The following is an 18,600-nucleotide window of genomic DNA, read 5'->3' as shown; positions in this document are numbered from 1 at the left end:
TGGAGATAAGAAAGAAATTTAAAATTATACTTTAAACGGTAAATTAATTTACATATATGTACATATACATGCACTAAAGTAAGGTAAGATTAAAGTGGCGTTACTCCTGATTCCTTCCTTTTCGTACAATATAAAACTGCATCACGGAATACATGGCAGGACGATGGGATGATCAACATAAAATATTTTTGACAGTTCCAAAGATGAAAAAGGAGTGGAGAGCATCGTATGCCAACATCCCAAATAATCGGCTTGTAATGTCGGTATACGCTAATATACATTTCTTTTTCATCTTTGATGCCTTTTGTAGACAAATAATCGGTTTGGATTTTATGATTTTAATTTAATCGAGTCAAAAACTTTTTCGTAAAATCAAAGAAATCACAAAAATTTAAATTTTTAAGTTACAAACAATCCTCCCTTATTTGATTTTTTTTTTTTAGAACATCTTTTGATTGTAGGTCGATTGTTCATTTCATTCGATATCATAGAAAAGGCTTAAAAAACAAAACTACTGAAGGAATTTGTTTCCTTGGAGAAACATGATTAAAAAAGAATATTTAAACAGAAAAGAAGTAATATAATAAATTTGTTAAAATTAAATAATACTAAAAAAATATTTTCTTTCTTAAAACAATAAAATATAAAAATTTAAATCATGTTAAACACATAACAATAATAAATAAAATAAAAATTAAAAATTAAAAAATTAATTAAATAAAAAATAAAAAATTTAAGTAAAATAAAAATAAAATATTTTTGTTAATATGTAATATGAAAATTAAAAAAAAATTAAATTTCTGCAAATTACATGAATTTAAAAAAATATATGTTTACCTTTTAAAACAATAAAATCTTAAAATCAAATTAAAAAAAAATTAAAATAATATGTTTTTTTTAAATAAAAACTCAAAAGAAAATTAAATTAAAAAAATTAAAAATGTATAAAAAAAAAATGTATATCAATAAGTTCCCAAAAATTAAATGAAAGTTAAAAAAATATGTATTTATTTTTTTCTTTTTAAAACGATAAAATCTAAAAATTAAAAGAAAATTAAACTATAATAATTACAATAAAAAATCCGCTGTCCGAGGACTTGAATTCAGATCCCCCTATTGGATTGCCCGATCTTTGCTCACCCGCCCATTCGTTGAAAAATAAACAAAACCTTTCAAAATATCTTGCCTACTGTCTTTCAGTGGTCTTACAAAAAAATTTAAACCAATCGTCATAGCCAGAATGGCACTGTTAAAGGCATAGTGTTATGTTGCAGTTGTCAGCTCAGGTTCGAATTCAATGACTCAAAATGTACTAGAAATGCCTTGTTTCAAATTATTTGGAATTATCAGCTCGAACTCATTATGTAATCTGACGAAAGTCCCGAAAATCCGTTAGTCTCCTAAGAGCTCACCGGCAACTGAGTGCTGGTGAGCATCTTCAGCAACCGCTAGACTATTCGTCAATAAGTTTTGAGAGGAGCAGTGAACGGCTGCGAAAAACGTGTCTTATTGGCCTGGCTGAGGAAAATTCTACTATTTCTCCGCAGTACTGAGATGTTTTTTATAGATTTGTTATTTTTTTTTTTCAAATACTAGATTCAATACTAGGCGCCTTTAGTAAAGTTTTAAATATCATTAAAGCTTAATATATGTATATCATTCTAACAGCTCATTTTCGATATAGTCCTCAACAACCACGGCGACTAGAATGTCAGCTTTATTGTTAGCCGAAAAAATACTTGAAAAATAATTTAGAAATACCTAGATGCAAAAAATATTTACTGTTTTAATGGAATTTCACCTCACTAAAAATAATTCCATTCACATTCACAATTCTGCCTAACGCAAGTGACCTTGATAGCAAGATTCAAGGCCGATAAATAACCAAGGTACATATGTAGAAAAAATGAATATGTAAAATGCTGTGTAATGCTAACATGTAAGGCCTTTGTTTATAAATCGACTGCTCACTGAGCGGTCACCAATAAAATGGGCCACAATACATATGTACATATGCGCATGAATCGCTTACAACAAAAGACTGATCGAAAATATGCAGCATAAATTTTTGCTGAACGAGTTCGCTAGCGTATGAGGCACGTGCAAATGCGTAACGATGATGCAGCAAACGGATTTGTTGAACAAAATTGTTAACACGCCCCAAAGGCGGCATAAGTGCACATGTATGTACATAGGTATGTATGTATGCACCCAAAAAAAAAACAAACGGAAAACACAAAAGGTATTCAAATTGAGCGATTGACAAAAATAAAAGATAGCAAAGCAACCCGCATACAATAAAAATCAGGGTGCGTGCAACAAATAACACAAGCACAATCAATGCTTGTCGAACACATAGCGCACAGTAGTGCAATTGTCAATACATGAATGCCATAGGCGAGCCTAGCTGCGGCGATATGTGTTTTATGAGTGCTTTTATGCTGTTTACACAATTTGTAGTTATTGTTGTTGTATGCCCTTGAATGTGGCAGCTTGTGCTGAGAAATGGGTTAGATGGCCAAAACAACGGTAGACAAAGTGGCATGTCAATAAATTGGAATTGGTCAATGTACTCGCATTTACTTACATAAAAGTATGTGTCTGTCTGCTGCTGTGGCTAACACAAATATATGTCGCTCGTTGATTTTTTTTAGAGGCATGTATGTGCTGTATGTAATTTGTTTGTGACGCACAATTGGCAATAATTAGCTGGCCGCTTATTTTTTATTCACAGCATTTTGCCGGTTTCTGTAGGCTGCAGAGCGGCGAACCAAAGCTCTACCGTTGATTAAAATTCTCTTTTAGACATTTTAGATGATTGCTAATCAGCAACTGCCGCTTTGGTGTACATACATATGTGTATGTATAGGGGACTTTCAGTTAGATACTAATACATACATACACATACGCATGGATTTACTTAGCTGCAAGTTTGTGTCTTCAGTCTTTCGTTGTGTTACTGCTCGATCGCTGCTAACGCATGATTTTATGTGCACCGCAAATGCGTTGATGGTATTTGTTTTTTTTTTTTAATCTCGTTTTTTTTCGCTGTACTTCTTACCTTGCTTTTAATTTGGATCATAGCTTACTTTGGTTATTTCTGTTTATTTGATTTTGTATTTTTCCGCTCATTGCCGCCGCTTACTTAGTAGCAATTTTATCAACGAGCGCAAATTATTTAGCTAGTTAAGCGTAAACATGTCTGCACAGCATTGCAAGCGCGTAATCAATTTAACACTTTAAATGTTCGCAGCGCAACCAAAGTTGGTCTAGTTGCGTTTTTTCGTAGCATTTTTTTTTCGCAACTACTTAAGTAAATTGCAATGACCGGGAGTGTGGTTGATGAAAACATTTCTTTGCATTTTGTGCGGGAATGCGCAACCATTGAGCAATTGGCAAGATTTCGATTGAAATTAGTTAAAATTAAATAGATCGAAATACATTTGTTTAATTTGTATTTTATTGACCCACATATTGTGCAGCTCAATATACAGGCAATCTATGTATTTGTGAGTGAGTAAGAAAACTTCACTCAGCTAATCGTACAAATAAGTAAAATGAAGAAATAAATGCACAAAACCGGAAATGAGCCCAGCGAAATGATTTGATTTTTCCTAAACTCACTTTTACTTTTGGGCTTTCTAAGAGATTTGCGCACTGAGTAAAATGCATATGTATGTGCATTAGGGCGAAGTAATTTTATTTCGAAAATAGTGTATGGCATATTCGAATTCTGCGTTCGATGCTAAGTAAAAATGGTGTAAAAACTACCAAAAATGACGTTTGACCCTCCGAATTTTTAAAAGAAAAATCAGTGTATTGTAATTTTTTTCTGCACAAAATTAATACATAATTTCATTTTTTTTGTGCCACTTGGCATCGATAAATTTCGTTATGCTTATTTATTTCGAACACAATTTTTTGGTACAATGAAAAATAAATTTCCACCAAAAGAGTTACAATATATTGATTTTTTTTTTTGAAAATTTGGAGGCTCAAACGTTAATTTTGGTAAACAGTTTGTTCGCCACTTTTGCTTAGAATCAATCGTAGAATTTGCATTTGCTTTACACTGGCCTCGAAGTTTTTGCTCCGAACAAATTACAACGCCCTAATGTACACATATTTATATGATATTTTAGTGAAATGCGTAACGCACACAGATTTTATGAAACTTTTTTAAGACACAAACGACAGCTTAGCTAATGCTTTTACACAAAATCAGGTGGTTTACTTTCACTGCGATTGGGATTTTTCCATACATCAAACTATTTGTATTCAAATTGGCGTACACCTCCCTGCCACACGCCTTTTATGTTAAAGAGATAATTGCTGTTTTAAAGAGTAAATAATAGGCAAAGTCAGTGTAAGTATTTTGTTTAAAATAACAGTGTAGTATTTAAATGATGGTTTGCAGATGGGCAAACAGAGAAAGTATAAAAGTTGCAGAGTCCATATCTGTGGATCATTGAAGTAGTTATGGTATTAAAAATAGCAAAACTCCATATTCTCAATATTTGGCATTACATTCATTTAATGGCTTAGGCCGAGACCAACGTCTATGTTGCGACCGAGTCGAAGGATATGTTACCCGGAGTATGCTCATCCATGCTTACAGCTTGCCTAACCTAGCACAATCTTTGCATTTTCATACACTTAGGTATATTTATGCCCTTAAAAAGCTTGTCATCGACGCCAACAGGTCACCTTTGATTCATACACTTTGAAATATTTCTGCTTCAATAGTAGATTCTGTGTCTCTCCAAAGTTTTCTCATCTCTTTTCATTACCGTCCACAATTGTACGACATTTCAAAGGACATACAAGATGAGAGACTTGCAGAGCATGATTTCTAATGGTGGATCGGCCACCAAGCTAGTCTTCGGTTGATTTCCAAGTCGACCTCTTTGTGCTAAATATTATTCAGACATTGTCCTTTACTACTTTACTGGGAAATCAAGGTTGCTATTTTGGCCAAAATGTACCAGTTTTGGTAATTTTTTCTAATTTGGTACACTGGTACATAGGTTTCAGATTTGGTACATTTAGTAAAATGAGATAACTATAACTAACTTCATATAGTACTTACTAAAAGGACAAGCTTTTGTGTGAAAGCCAACATGTATGACAATCCGGAAAATCTAATATTACTGCAATACTTTGTAATCGAAAAGGCACTACAGTATATGCAGACAGCTCCTTGCGCTTCCTCTATATTTTAGCTGTGCTCCTCTTACAAATTACAGTTTTATCGAAATTTCCGATTTAGACGAATCAAAAAAAATGTATGTTTTGGGTTTTTATTCCACTTGCCAGGAAAAATGTAGAAATAATGGCTGACTAACAAAACGGTACAATACAATTTTTGGGCACCGTTCTAGTGCAGTATTCAAACTGCTTGTAGTTATATGGAAAGTTGCGAAACATTGCTACTACATACATTTTGGTTTAGTGTACATTAGAGATGTAATTTTTGTATGGGGGGAAAAAATATTATCATAGAAAACGGGGCTCCCCCTTAGTCTTCTTCAACTTTTCCATCGTAACTAATACAGGGGGCTCAATGACCTTGAAATATGCTACTGGATCGCAGTGAAACTGGCAAAAATATTGGTGATTTTTATAAAAGGCTCCTGTTGCCATGACAAATGAAGGTTGTGAATTTTTTTAGATAACTTAAACCTGGATGGTTCTTAGGGTACTGAACCAATTATTTGATTAATATAAATATTTCTGGAGTAAAATATGTGTACCTTGAGTATCCTCTACATTTGTCCTTAGAAACGTAAATTTTAGTACTAGCACCTCTGTCGGAAAGAGGAAAACCCTTATTTTGGACCAATCTATATACATTTCATATACTGAATATTATAATAACAATGAGGAACCTTTTGGAATTTTCCATTTTCAGACAAAATGAAGCAACAAAGTTTTTAGTACTGCGCTGAATACTCTAGCGATTAATTTTCGGATGCGTTTTAGAAATGTGTACATACCTTTTTCAAAACATTTTAAAACTTAAAAATTCCTGAACCTCTTTAGTCTTACACCCATATTGTGAGACATATTTCAATAAGATATCTCCCTTAATTTAAATTTAATTAAATATGTGGCAGCCCTTCCTAAATTTCGATTAATACCCATATAGTAATGATTCATTTAACTTACTCAACAATTTGAATTTAATTAAATTTTTAATTAAACAGTTCAAAATTATTACATTTATTTCGATAAAAAATTTATAATTTCTGCTTACTGAAACATTTATCTGACTAAGCGCACTATTAGATTTTTATAGAAAAATCGCTTTTTTCGCACCGAAATAGATGTTGAAGTTAATGCTATTTGCTTTCACATATATACTTATATGAGGCTATTTCTCTGGAGTCTATTTTATCGTGTTTGGATAAGCTCGTGCCAAAAGATAATAAATATTTTAAGCCGTCGTCATTAGGTAACAATTGGTGTAACAAATGCCCGGCATGTCAGTCAGGGAAAAGAGATAGGCAGCTATCAGCTACAACTCAAGTAGGTCGAAATGACAGTTGAAGGTGATGTCGAATAAACGAAGCTTCAAAAATAAAAGTCTCTCTACAAAAACAGTGGGCGTTAATTTTTTAAAGTTCACTTTCTTTGTGTTTCTGTACTCTTTCACACCTTTTTTATATTTTCGCTAACACCTGTGTGAATAATTATAACTGAATATATCGCTTTGGTAGCGACATTTCGGTTGCATATTGCCAAATGCGTTAGTAATTACAGACATTAAGAGAGGCAAACTGCCAAATCAATTTTCACCAATTTGTGTTGTGTTGTTTTCAATCCATCAGCTGCACGTCATTCATTTAACGCTGTTTGTGCAGAATTTGAACGTGATTTGGTTGGTACCGTCCCTGGATAATTTGCAATAGATTTGACGGCATTAAAGCGATTGGTTGCGATTGGCTGCGATAAGATAAATGTATATACGTAAGTACATTGTGGAATCCAGCTAGGAGAAAAAGGGACATTTCAGCAAAAAAAAAAAAATATTAAAAATCAGCGTGAATTCTTAGCCACTTGAAACTTACATTTTTTCAAATAAAATTAAATGGGCTGTAGAACTTCCTACCTTAAATTTTTTCTTAAAAATCCGAAAAACGGTTTAAAACTTTGCTGAAAATTGGTTTATAACATTTCACGTATCGGCCTTCCAAATGCATTTATTTTTTTTTTTCAGAACAAAATTTGTGTTTTTGCAGGGCAGATAAAGTTTAAAACCTACTTGAGAAAAAAACGGTCTTTAAACATTGCATTTGTGCAATCTTTTTCGTTTTGAGTTAACCCTATAATTCTTACGACAACTAGTTTGAAACCCTTTTTTCAAATAAGGAAGCGTATTTATTTATTTCAAATCAACGAATTTAAATTTCAACGGTATAGCAGGCGTACTTATAAAATGATATTTGAAGGCATTTTCCGCCGGATAGTTGTATTCAATATGAAAATTCCGCACCACGTTAGCCAATGTCAACTCCATTTCCAGATCAGCAATACGTTTGCCAACACAGCTGCGTGGACCAAATCCGAAAGGCAAATTAATAAATTTATTCACATTATCTGCAATCAATTGCTCGTCAACATTCATAGATGATGCATCCTTTTGGCGCAGCCAACGTTCCGGTATAAATTCACGAGGTCGTGGAAAGAAACGCTCCTCATTCGGTAGGGAATTCGTGGCAATTAAAGTAGGCGTCCCTTTGGGCACTTGATACCCGCTCAACACTAGATCAGCACCAGTTATACGCGCTGTACCAAATGCCAATGGATATAAACGAAGTGCTTCCTTGATGCAGGCGCGCAAATAAGGCAATTGCTTCATATTATCAATAGAGAAACGATCGTTTTTGTGCGGCAAAATAGCAAAGAGCTCTTCACGCAGTTTTTGTTGCTTTTCTGGATTTTTAGCGATACACAGTACGATAGTAGCGATCGCACTAGAAGGCTGTAAAATAAGTTTGTTGGCGTCTTATAATTTATAAATAAATGTTTTATGGTCTTACCGCATCCACACCACCCATCAGCATATCCATGGCCATAACGATAGCCGTCTGTCGAGTGATTTTCAATAATTTCTCCAAAACACTGCGTTCCTCGCCTTCGGTGGAAGGGTACTCTTCTAGGCGTGCTACAGCTTCATTGACATATCGATTTGTGATATCAAACATGAGATCCATTGACTCTTCAAAACGTCGATATGTTGGTGTTTTTATATATTTGTAGAATGAAGGTTTGATTCCCAAATCATAAATGGACTTTAGAAATGCGCTCATATGCTTGCAAAGTAATTTGGCATCTTTTGAATCGGGATTTTTGCGAGTTAAACCGAAGTCATAATCCAGCGCAACCACTCCAATAGAGTCGAAGGCAAGATGATTGATGTCTTCAAAAAAGTTGTCCGGCACTTCGTGTATATGCGGGTCGCGAATATCGCGGATTCTATAAATAGGGGACGTTTTTGAAAGGTCAGTGAAAATAGAAAATTATTATTATTAATTTCTTTAATATTTTTTTTTTTTTTAATTTTATTAATCAATAAATATAATAAAATCGTAACAGCCCCACAATAATATTCTGAATATATGAGTCCGGAAGGAGTTCTAGGTGGGTAGGGAATATGAGTTTCAAAAAAGAAAAATGTGTGACTCTTAGAAAGAACAACCTAAAATATGATACGAGCGATCGTTTAGTACACTTCGTAGAGTAAAAGCCTGGCTCAGAAGCACGACAGGAGAAGAAAAGCTTTCTGAACTATGACTCATGAGCGTCCATAGAAAACTCGTTACCGAAAATCGCGAGATGATTCAGGAGGAAATCAAAAACTTTGCTGAAAATTCGAAACGTTTTTAAATAAAAAATATATCAAAAAAATTTACAAGTCTATTTCGTTCTCCCGCCCCCCTTACACCAGGTACTGGCTACGCCCTTGTCTGTACACTATAAATATTAAAGGAAAATTAATATACGAGTGTCTTTAATAGACCAAAAGAAGCCAAATTAACAATTTTTAGAATTTTTGACTCCAGTTTTCTCGTATGTATGTTTGTACGCGCATAACTCGAAAACTAATGCATGAAAGTGAATGCAGTTTTCAACCGGTGCATTGCTAAAGGTCTGACTTAAAACATAAAATGAAAAATATTAGATAGTTACCACCTGCTTGAAAATTGCAATTTAAGTAAGTTGAAAAGATAAAGTGAATATTGCAATATGACTGCCAAAAGAAAGAGATTTAAGAAAGACTAAAGCCGAAAATATTTTTGTTGAAGGTTACCAGGTGTGTGAAAATTTTAATTAAATTTACTTGATAAGATAAATTGAATGTTGCAAAATGAGTGTGAAACGGAGGCGTTTAAGGAAAGTTTACTGTAGAAAATAATTTTGAAGAGGGTTGCCACCGGTTTGAAAAAAATTGTGTTAAATGAAATTGATGAAATAAATAAAATATTACAATTCGGGTATCAAACAGCACAAAAACACATTTAAGGTGCAGTGAAGCACGCCGGGCATTTGCTAGTTTTAAATAAAAAATATAGTTCACACACACATACTCTACAACAAAATCTATATACCCAAAAGTTTCTAACTTTGTAACAACAAAAATGTTGTACACCTTTTATTCAGTTTTTTTATTTGTCCATTCAATTTTGAAATAAGAAAGTGCAAGTTTAAGTTGCTACAAAACACCAATAACTTTTAACAATTTTTTTTTGTCGAGAGTGATGCGCATTTTCTTCCATATAAAATTAGGTTTTATTATAGGGAAGAAACACCATCAACAAATAAAACTTCCAAAAAACAACGGTATTTTGTAGCGACTTAAAGCTGGCATAACTAAAAAAATTCTAAAGTTTCTGAATCAATAGTGTGAAATTTGAATAAAAATTTGGCGATTTTTTTTGCTGTTGCAAAGTTTAAAAGCTTAGAGTTTTACGGATTTTATTATAGTGTGAACTGCATGTATTTTTATAAAAAAATTTATAAAATTTAAATAAAACAAAATATTAAAAAAATGGGGGAAAAAATTACTGCACCATTTTAATTTACACTGCCTGGTTTGATAGATTTCTCTAAATTAGAACATAAATGTATACGATTCAATTTTAAAACCGGAGCTGTAAGCGAAAACTCACCTTTTAACAAATTCCAAATTCACATTTTGCAATGGTTCTAAATAAAGTTTGGCATTTTTTGGATGCATCAAAATGGGATTCACTTGATTTCGGAATGCGCCCCATTTTTCACCTCTGTTATAGGAAGAGATGAAATAAATTTACATGAGTTTCAAAAACGTAATAAATAAGGTAGAAATAAATTAAACATCTGTTTTACTCACTCTGCATTTAGCCCACCAGTTTCTATAAAGAAACCATCTTTTCGTGATTCTCTGTAGTATCTAATGGCATCTGTACCGGGCCGACTAGGCCATTTACCTTCGGTGCGAAAGATCTTCCCGAAATCGTCTACACTAAAAAGTACGACCGTATCTGGTTGCCCAATAACACCAGCCATGCGATAGATATCACCAAATTTCTCACGACATTTAAAAAGAAAGTCATTTAGCGAGAGATTGACAAATTCACCTGAAAATAAGGGTAAATAATATTAAATGGAAATATGACTTCGAAAATTTGTCCATATGTTTATAAAAATATTGTGAGTGTACTCTCTTCAAGATCTTTTTATATTTTAAAGCATAACTCCCATCCAAAATTGGCTTTAAAAGTGCCATAAATGTCATCATTGGTATATTAGGTACGAATAGCAATTACATGGCTGAAAATCAACAAGACCGCCGGAGCTAACGGCCTGCCAGTCGTGCTATTCAAGTACGGCGGCAAGGAGCTGATAAGATACATGCATCTATCTACTCTTATTCAAATGAGGTTTCAGACAGAGCGACACCTTTCCGTGTGATTTCCTTAATTTCATGTTGGAGAAGATAATAAGAGCTGCAGAGCTGATCCGCTCTGGAACAATTTTCTACAAGAGCTTACAATTATTGGCTTATGCCGACGACATCGACATCATCAACCACACAGCCTGTTTTGCCTTTCCCAAGTTGGATAGGTAAGCAAGGCGAATGTGTATGTGGGCAAACGCGTACAAGACGAAGTATATCCTGCCATCAAACAAACAGTAAGCGCATTCACGCCTTGACACCCAAGTAAAGAATTCCGGTTACTTGGTAATCAGCATTAACACCGATCCGGAAATCCAACGCAGAATAACTCTTGCCAACATGTGCTACTTTGAGTTGAGTAGGCAATTCAGACGTACGATAAGCATACTCTATAAGTCTCTCATCATACCCGTGCTGATATATAGCTTAGAAGCATGGACAATGACAACATTCGGTGAGACGGCTCTTTTAGTATTCGAGAGAAAGATTGTGTGGAAGAATTACGGGCCTTTACGCATTGGCCATGGCGTGTACGACACACGATGGAACTATAGATGGGCACGGGACTAAATATTCAATCCTGATCCCGCACACCTCCAAAGTCCATTCCGAACCCGCCCATCCCGACGTTTTTTAGAAATGTAACGCGGGTTTTGTGGGTCCCGAAATCTATCCCTAAGGTTAATTCACATGTCTATCAGTTGGCAATACTTTTATAAATATCTGGATTTTAGTACAATGGGCTTTATGAATAAAAACTAAGCAATTAGGTTTTCTTAAAATTTCAGACCGTTTACTCGATTTCTTCAAATAAATTTAAGTAAAATTTTAATAAGGTCTGCAATTTTAATAAAAAGCAGTTGCTTAGTTTTTATATCGATTAAATTTTTTACCATACTATTTACATACAAACGTATAAGTAGATCTAAATTTTTAACTCACCTCCTTTTACGAAACCACGGAACATTTGATATCGCGTAAGTCTGGGAATTGCTTTATAGGATAGCGCTTGCTGCCATTCGAAGTTAAATGTATTTTGGGATGATTTGGTTTCCACGCTTTCAATCTGCATACAAAAATAGTTAGTCTACAAAACACAAACGTTCCCTGTCGGCAAAATTAAGAGCGTTTCAAAATAAACTTTATTGGAAGATCTTCCAATAGCCACGCCACTCGAAGGCAGATGTGAAGGTGTGTTCCCATGTCAACCAAAGTCGGTGTGTGTCTATTGCAAAGTTAAATTCAAACATTATTATTTGATGTAAATTTTCCCTTCTAAGAGGAGCTGAAGGCCTGCAAACTCTGGGCATTTCATACAAAATGAAAAGTAGTAAAGAATCGATCATGGGTGCCTATCGCTCAGAAGATCTAAAATAAGGGCTCCAAGAAGGCTTCTTTGTTGCTAATTTTGCCGACTGGGAATTTTTATGTAAATAATCAATCTGTTATTTTCAGGCGGGAGATATTAATTGACCATTAGCTCACTAAAGGTCGCAGTCAAATATCCGTCTGAAGTTCAAAGCCATTATAACAGCATATTCGCACTGACAGAAGCTATGGTGGGATTAGAATATATATTTATAAGTGTCTTTGAATTCGATAATACTATTTTTAACCGACTTCAAAAAAAGGAGAAAGTTATCAATTCGTCTTTGGACCACGTTAACCGATTTCGATAACACTTTTTTCATCGGTGGTGTCTGGATACTAATTTTGTTTAGATCTGATAATTGTATTATAAAGAAATTAACGGTACACCTAAATTTTAATATGAAAAAATTTAATTAAATTTAAATTAACGGGTCTTGCAGTCTCAGCCCCTCAATCGATAAAGCCACGTTCACAGATATCACGTATAAATTTTTGTGCCGATTGGAGTCAGTTAAGGCATGCCGCACATGGGTCAAAGTTTAGAAGGCGTCTAAACGACTACAATCGGGACAAAAGTGTATACGTCATATCTTCAACTTTAGTAGTACTAAATTTGGGTATTAAATGAAAAAAAAATATATATGTATATATTTTTAATTTTTTGAGTCTCCATAGAGGCAAATGGCCTTTGATCCCATTGCGACTCGCCTTAACCGATCCCAATCGGAACCAAAATTTATATGTGATATCGGTGATCGTGGTATTATCGATTGAGGGGGTGAGACTGAAAAAAATTCCCTTTATTTTTAAGTACCACCCTAATGTACATAGATGAAAACTAAGCTTATGTGCCTATTTCACACATTTCAAATTGAGCATTATTTGTTCAGCTCCAGCAAAATTTCCATAACACATATTTACTTCTCCAATTTCATCATAATTTACCTTGGCATTGCTTAGTGTCGACTGCAATGCAATTTGACTTTTCTGCAACTGTTGTTGTTGTTTTCCTCCATACTTGCACACTCGTACGACAGCCGTGCCGGCATTACGGGCCTTACAAATTGCTGACATTCTCAAATATGCCTAGAGTTTTACTCGCCTAAATAATGCTCAAATATAAACAAAGAAGCGCGCTCACCGAAAGTGTATTTATTTGTGTGCATGTATGTATTTATATATGTAAATATTTTTTGCACGTTTATTAATTGCTTTATTTTATAGCGCTTTGCGTTGAAAGCGTTGCGTTCGAGTTAGGAATTTGAACTGATAGGAAAATGTGTCGGATGCAATGCTTAAGTACCAGTGCACTGAAAAACAAATACATAGCTTGTGCAGCTGATGCGAATTTCAAATAAAAATGTTATCTGTACAGTGGCATAGAAGAAAAGAGGGAGCGATAACTCTGATAAGAAAGTACTTACTTTACAGCAGAATTTTTCTCCTGCTATTGATGAAAGGTAAATAAAAGGCATGTGTATATTTGCAGCGCATCATTTCTAAACTGACAAATTTTGTATTATGTCACTTGTAAGTTTGACAAAATTCTTCCATTAAAATCGCCATGGCAATTAGCTTTGACTTAAGTTTTAAGCTTTTAATGTAAAGAAATACCCTCTAAGTATATTTCGCTTTTTGTTTAGGTGTTAAAACCCCTATAAAATGTCTCTTATAGGCAGCAGAACTTTCGAAATACATATGTTTTGGAACTCACATAAGTACATATTTATTTATGTATATCCACCAGAAAACTTTGCTTTTGTAATGCGTAGGCCGCTAAAAATCAGGTGGGCTGAAAAACAATGCACCCTCTTAGAAAATGTTTAGCTAACCTTCCTTGACAACACAACCAACAAGTCTCTCTTATCAACAAAACGTAAAGGGTGGTCCCATACGTGGTGATAAGAAAATGTTCTTTCTATTAATTTTTTTGCTTATGAGAATTCGTTGATAAGTATTAGTTAAATTTTATGTTGCAAAACCTTGAACTTGGTGTACTGACTAGGGATGATAGGAATGATTCATATCATTCGTATTCGCAAAAAATTCGCATCATTTGATGCAGTATATATACGGTGACCAGATTTCTGTGGACGGGACGTTTGTAATGCATCGAATCCGATAATACAACTTTGTATTTAGAATAAAAAGACATAACATCCTTTAATGCAGTTTTGTTTAAAATTAAACAAAGAGGAAAAAACTTGAAAATTATCGCAAAACTTTATATACAAAATATAATACGGTGGCGAGAATGTCAATAGGGGAGAGACATTTTGGAAAGTGTTGACTACTTTTCTTTGTTTGAAAATTTTTTATTATTTTTTTATGAAAATATAGCTTACTATGTAAAAAAAAAACTATATAAAACAAAATTTTAAAACTTTGAATTTTAACAAATGCTGATAAAAATTTTAAACTGATTTTTTAGAACTTTTTTGAGATGCCCATGCAATTCATGCAAGTTTAAAGTAGCTTGGACTTAGCGTTGATTTTTGGTAATTTTTTTGTTCGCGCATTTTCTTCCATACAAAGTACATATATTGGACAATTTTTCGTATGGAGAACATGAGCAATATCTATCTCAAAAAAAAAAATTCCCTAAAAATCAACCGTAAGTCCAAGCTACAAAAATTTGCACTTTGAATTGAATGGGCTATAAAACTGCATACCCGAAATGTTTCTCAGAGATCTAGTTAAAGAGTTCAAAATTTTGATGAAACTTCGTGGAACTTTTCTAATTTTTGTACAACGTTTGAAATTTTGACTTGCACGGTCTTTGTTATTAAATAATGAGCTACACTGTCATAAAAAACAATAAACAGCAATTTAATTGAAACATGATTTTTTCAATTCCGTCAGTTTTCAGATTAAATTCAAACAAAAAAAATTTGTTTCACTTAAATTTCTTTTGGAATTATGGAAACGAGCTACATACATATGTACATATGTATTAATTATGCACCTTTTTTGCAATACCCTATACCCGTTGTAAACAATTATAAACAGCAATTATAAACAGCAATTTTTACAAGCTCATTGCAAACGAAAATAAAAGCAGGTTAAGGCAATTTCATATTTATAGATAAACAAAGGTCGTCATGTTCATTCCTGTTTGGATCATAAAGAGTGTGATAAGCACTCATGACGAAATAGTGTGAACTATGTATGCACATACATATGTATGTATGCACATTAGGGCGGATCGATTTGTTCTCAGCAGTTCTCAGTTTCGGCGACTGGCAATTCTGAACAAAAAAAAGTCCATTGAAAACTGGTATGTCCGTGGCAAAAATACACCGATGTGCTTCTTTGATTCAATGCATCGAAATGTACATTCATATTTTTCGATATATCGTGGGGCATACATACATACATTGTTGCATCGATTTGCATAGGATTTTTTAGATATTATTTCAGAACAAAATATATATGTTATTAGCAAAATTATTCATTATTTATTATTTTACAAAATGTCCAATTTATTCAGTAATTGAGCTAATTATTTTTCTAACGGAACTTTTCGAAGCTACGTCTTTTTCAAAATATGGAGCTGATGGAAACTTTATACCAACGGACTCGCAATTAGCGCAAAAAAAAAATCTATCAAAAACAGTTTAAAATTTTCTGCACCAATTTTAGTGTTGATATGAGTGAGTTAGATGCTGATGCGTGGCAGACTGTTACGGTCCCGAACAAAATTATTTGTGTTAAAAATTTAATTGATTCGACCATATTAAAAAGTTGTTGACAACAAGTTAAGTTTCCATCAAGGGCTTTTTAAACAACTTTCATCTGATATTTTAATATATTTTTTTATGTTCTTACTACATATTTCTACCGTTTTTATGAGTAACGTTTTTAATATACATACATATATATATATACCGTCAGTAAATAAAGTTTGGGTACAGCGAATTTTTTTCAATACGGGGTGATTCTACAACGGAAACCCCAAACATCAGAGTTCCAAACCTTATGCAAAATTAAAGAAAATTCTTCAAAATCCCATTCAAATATTGCACTTTTTACTTACGCGCGCCAGAAAAAAAGTTAAGTATGCAGTTTTTTAGCCCATTCAATTTTAGTAAAACAAAGTGCAAGTACCAGGAAGCTAGGAAGTGACGGTTCGCACATTTTTTCCATATAAAAATTTATAGAACATTATTTAGGTCGCAGTCGCAAAGCTTAGCGACCAAATTTTACCATCGTTAGTGTAGCGACAATAATCGAAAATAAAGTTTCAATAGTTGCAATAGAAATCGTTGGAACATTTATGTAGAATAGAAAATTCCTTTCGATACGAAAATTTTCGTTAATTGGTTACAGAATATACCCACAGGTCCTCGTTCAGTTTATGGCTTTAGAACACTATTGGCATATAAAAAAAATTTTCGAGCATACTATGCATATGCTATAACATTGTGAGCAGTGTTGCCGCGCCGTCTCAAGAAAATGTATCCCTGACCAAGCCAAAAATGTATCCAAATGTATCCAATTTTTTTTTGTTACATATACATCTCATAATCTGTAAGAAAACCAAACATTTTCATGAAAAAGACATAATTTAACCCATCCTAAGGACTTGGAATACATGTGCATAAAATCAAGCATTTGTAATTTCAATTTATAAAGTAAATTTTTTGTGCATAAGTATTTTGCAAAGTAAATATAATAAGTAGCAAGTACACCCTAAAAAGAGCATGTAAAACTTCTACTGAAAAGTATCTATTTTTCAACAAGAATCTGTATACATAAATATACATATAAGATGTTCAGTATTTGATTNCTAATAATAAACATTACTTTATTTTAAACATTTTATGTGTAATTTTGCTCTTGCGACAAATTTGGTATGTAAGAGTAAACAGGCAATGATTAATTTTATTCCACGGCGTGCGAATTTGCACACATTGAAAGAGGAAACTGGTTACCTCTCCTAATATGCGCAAATAAATAAAATTTTTTTAGAGTGTATTTAAAGTCTTTTCAGTAAAATTCATAAAAGTCTCCTTAAATAAAACTGCATTGAAATCTTCTTTCTTTTTAAATTAACAAAGGAAAATATGTGATATGAAAGATATTACTACAGAAAGAGTATAATTTATTTTATATATGTATATCGTCGTTTAAAGTACAAAACCGCGTATCGTCATTCTGCAAAACCGCGTAACTGACATTTGCTGCCAAAAATTGGATTTGCTCACACAAGCTCTTGGCTCAATCCTTATCCATTCGTCCTGAAATATACTAGCCAGAAATGCGATTGCTTTATAAAAAAAAACCATTTTGAGTGTTTTTACTCTCTAGAAAATAATTTATGCAACGTCACATACGCGGTTTTGCATTTTGTTGATACGCGGTTTTGTACTTTAAACGACGATATGTATATTAAGATCTTGCTTAAAGCATCCTTTTAAGCTAATTAAAGCAATTGGGCTTTTACCTATTTTGGTGAGATCTCTCCATATGTTCATTGCTTCGTTCACAAAAAATAAAATGCTTTAATTTCACGCTTAATAGCGATTCTTTATACGTTCAGAAAACGTAATGCTTTCTACCATCTTTAATGAAAATCGATTTTTGAACGAAAAAAACTTTATAGGAAATATAAAATTTTGGCCCATTTAAAAAAGTATCCACATTTATACTGACCGGAAAAAATAAGTATCCCGAAAAAATTCGCCTAAAAATGTATCCAATTGGATATATTTAGATCCAAACGGCATCCCTGATTGTGAGCAGAAAATTTATCAAAAATGCACTGGTTTTTTAGCAACTTGAAATATGCACTTTATTACATTAGAATTTAATGTTTAAAATATTGGTGAAAATTCGTTTAATTTTATAACTTTAGTACCAAGTTTATATAATGAGCTGGACTTTTGTAGAAAATGAATAAAAGTTTATTTAACCATAGAACAATTTCCAAAAGTGGTCAACATGTTGAGGTGTTATTTTCTTATGCATACAATATATCAATTTATTTACTCGGTCAGCTTTGTATATGGAAGTTGAATCGGTAATTTTTTCATCCTTTTGATTTGTTATGTCTCAACTCGTATTCTAATTCCAAAACACTTTTAACTTTTCGTCAGTCAATATAAAAGATAATTTTAGGCCACAGCCAAAATTCAACTAGTTAAATTGCATATCATGATATACATACATATATACAGTGACGAACAAAAGTATATGCAATTTAAAAAAAAAAAACTGATTACAAAGAGATTAACTTAATATTTTTTGAATTAGTATGAATTATGTTTTCATAAAAACTTATCGAA

At 33.0% G+C, this 18,600-nt stretch overlaps 1 protein-coding gene across 2 annotated transcripts; it reads right to left on the bottom strand.

The window, feature by feature from the left end:
- Positions 1–7,356: 7,356 nt before the first annotated feature.
- On the bottom strand, positions 7,357–14,312 carry LOC108373628 (probable cytochrome P450 12c1, mitochondrial). 2 transcript variants are annotated; one of them, XM_017629552.1, is made up of 7 exons: positions 13,455–14,312; positions 13,259–13,399; positions 11,885–12,008; positions 10,376–10,622; positions 10,173–10,286; positions 8,043–8,478; positions 7,357–7,984 (listed from the first exon to the last, which is right to left on the bottom strand). In XM_017629552.1, exons 2-7 carry the CDS (start codon positions 13,385–13,387, stop codon positions 7,385–7,387), a joined length of 1,650 nt encoding a protein of 549 aa, XP_017485041.1. In that variant the 5' UTR covers positions 13,388–13,399; positions 13,455–14,312; the 3' UTR covers positions 7,357–7,384. The 2 variants fall into 2 exon arrangements, with proteins under 2 accessions (XP_017485041.1, XP_017485040.1); XM_017629551.1 differs by having other exon boundaries at positions 13,259–14,312.
- Positions 14,313–18,600: the final 4,288 nt, after the last annotated feature.

This window comes from Rhagoletis zephyria, unplaced genomic scaffold (genome assembly GCF_001687245.7).
Source record: "Rhagoletis zephyria isolate East Lansing unplaced genomic scaffold, Rhagoletis_zephyria_1.1 Rzeph_scaffold_06878, whole genome shotgun sequence".
Classification (NCBI taxonomy): domain Eukaryota; kingdom Metazoa; phylum Arthropoda; class Insecta; order Diptera; family Tephritidae; genus Rhagoletis; species Rhagoletis zephyria.
The sequence above is the reverse complement of the archived record's forward strand: the minus strand, read 5'-3'. Positions and strand labels throughout refer to the sequence as shown.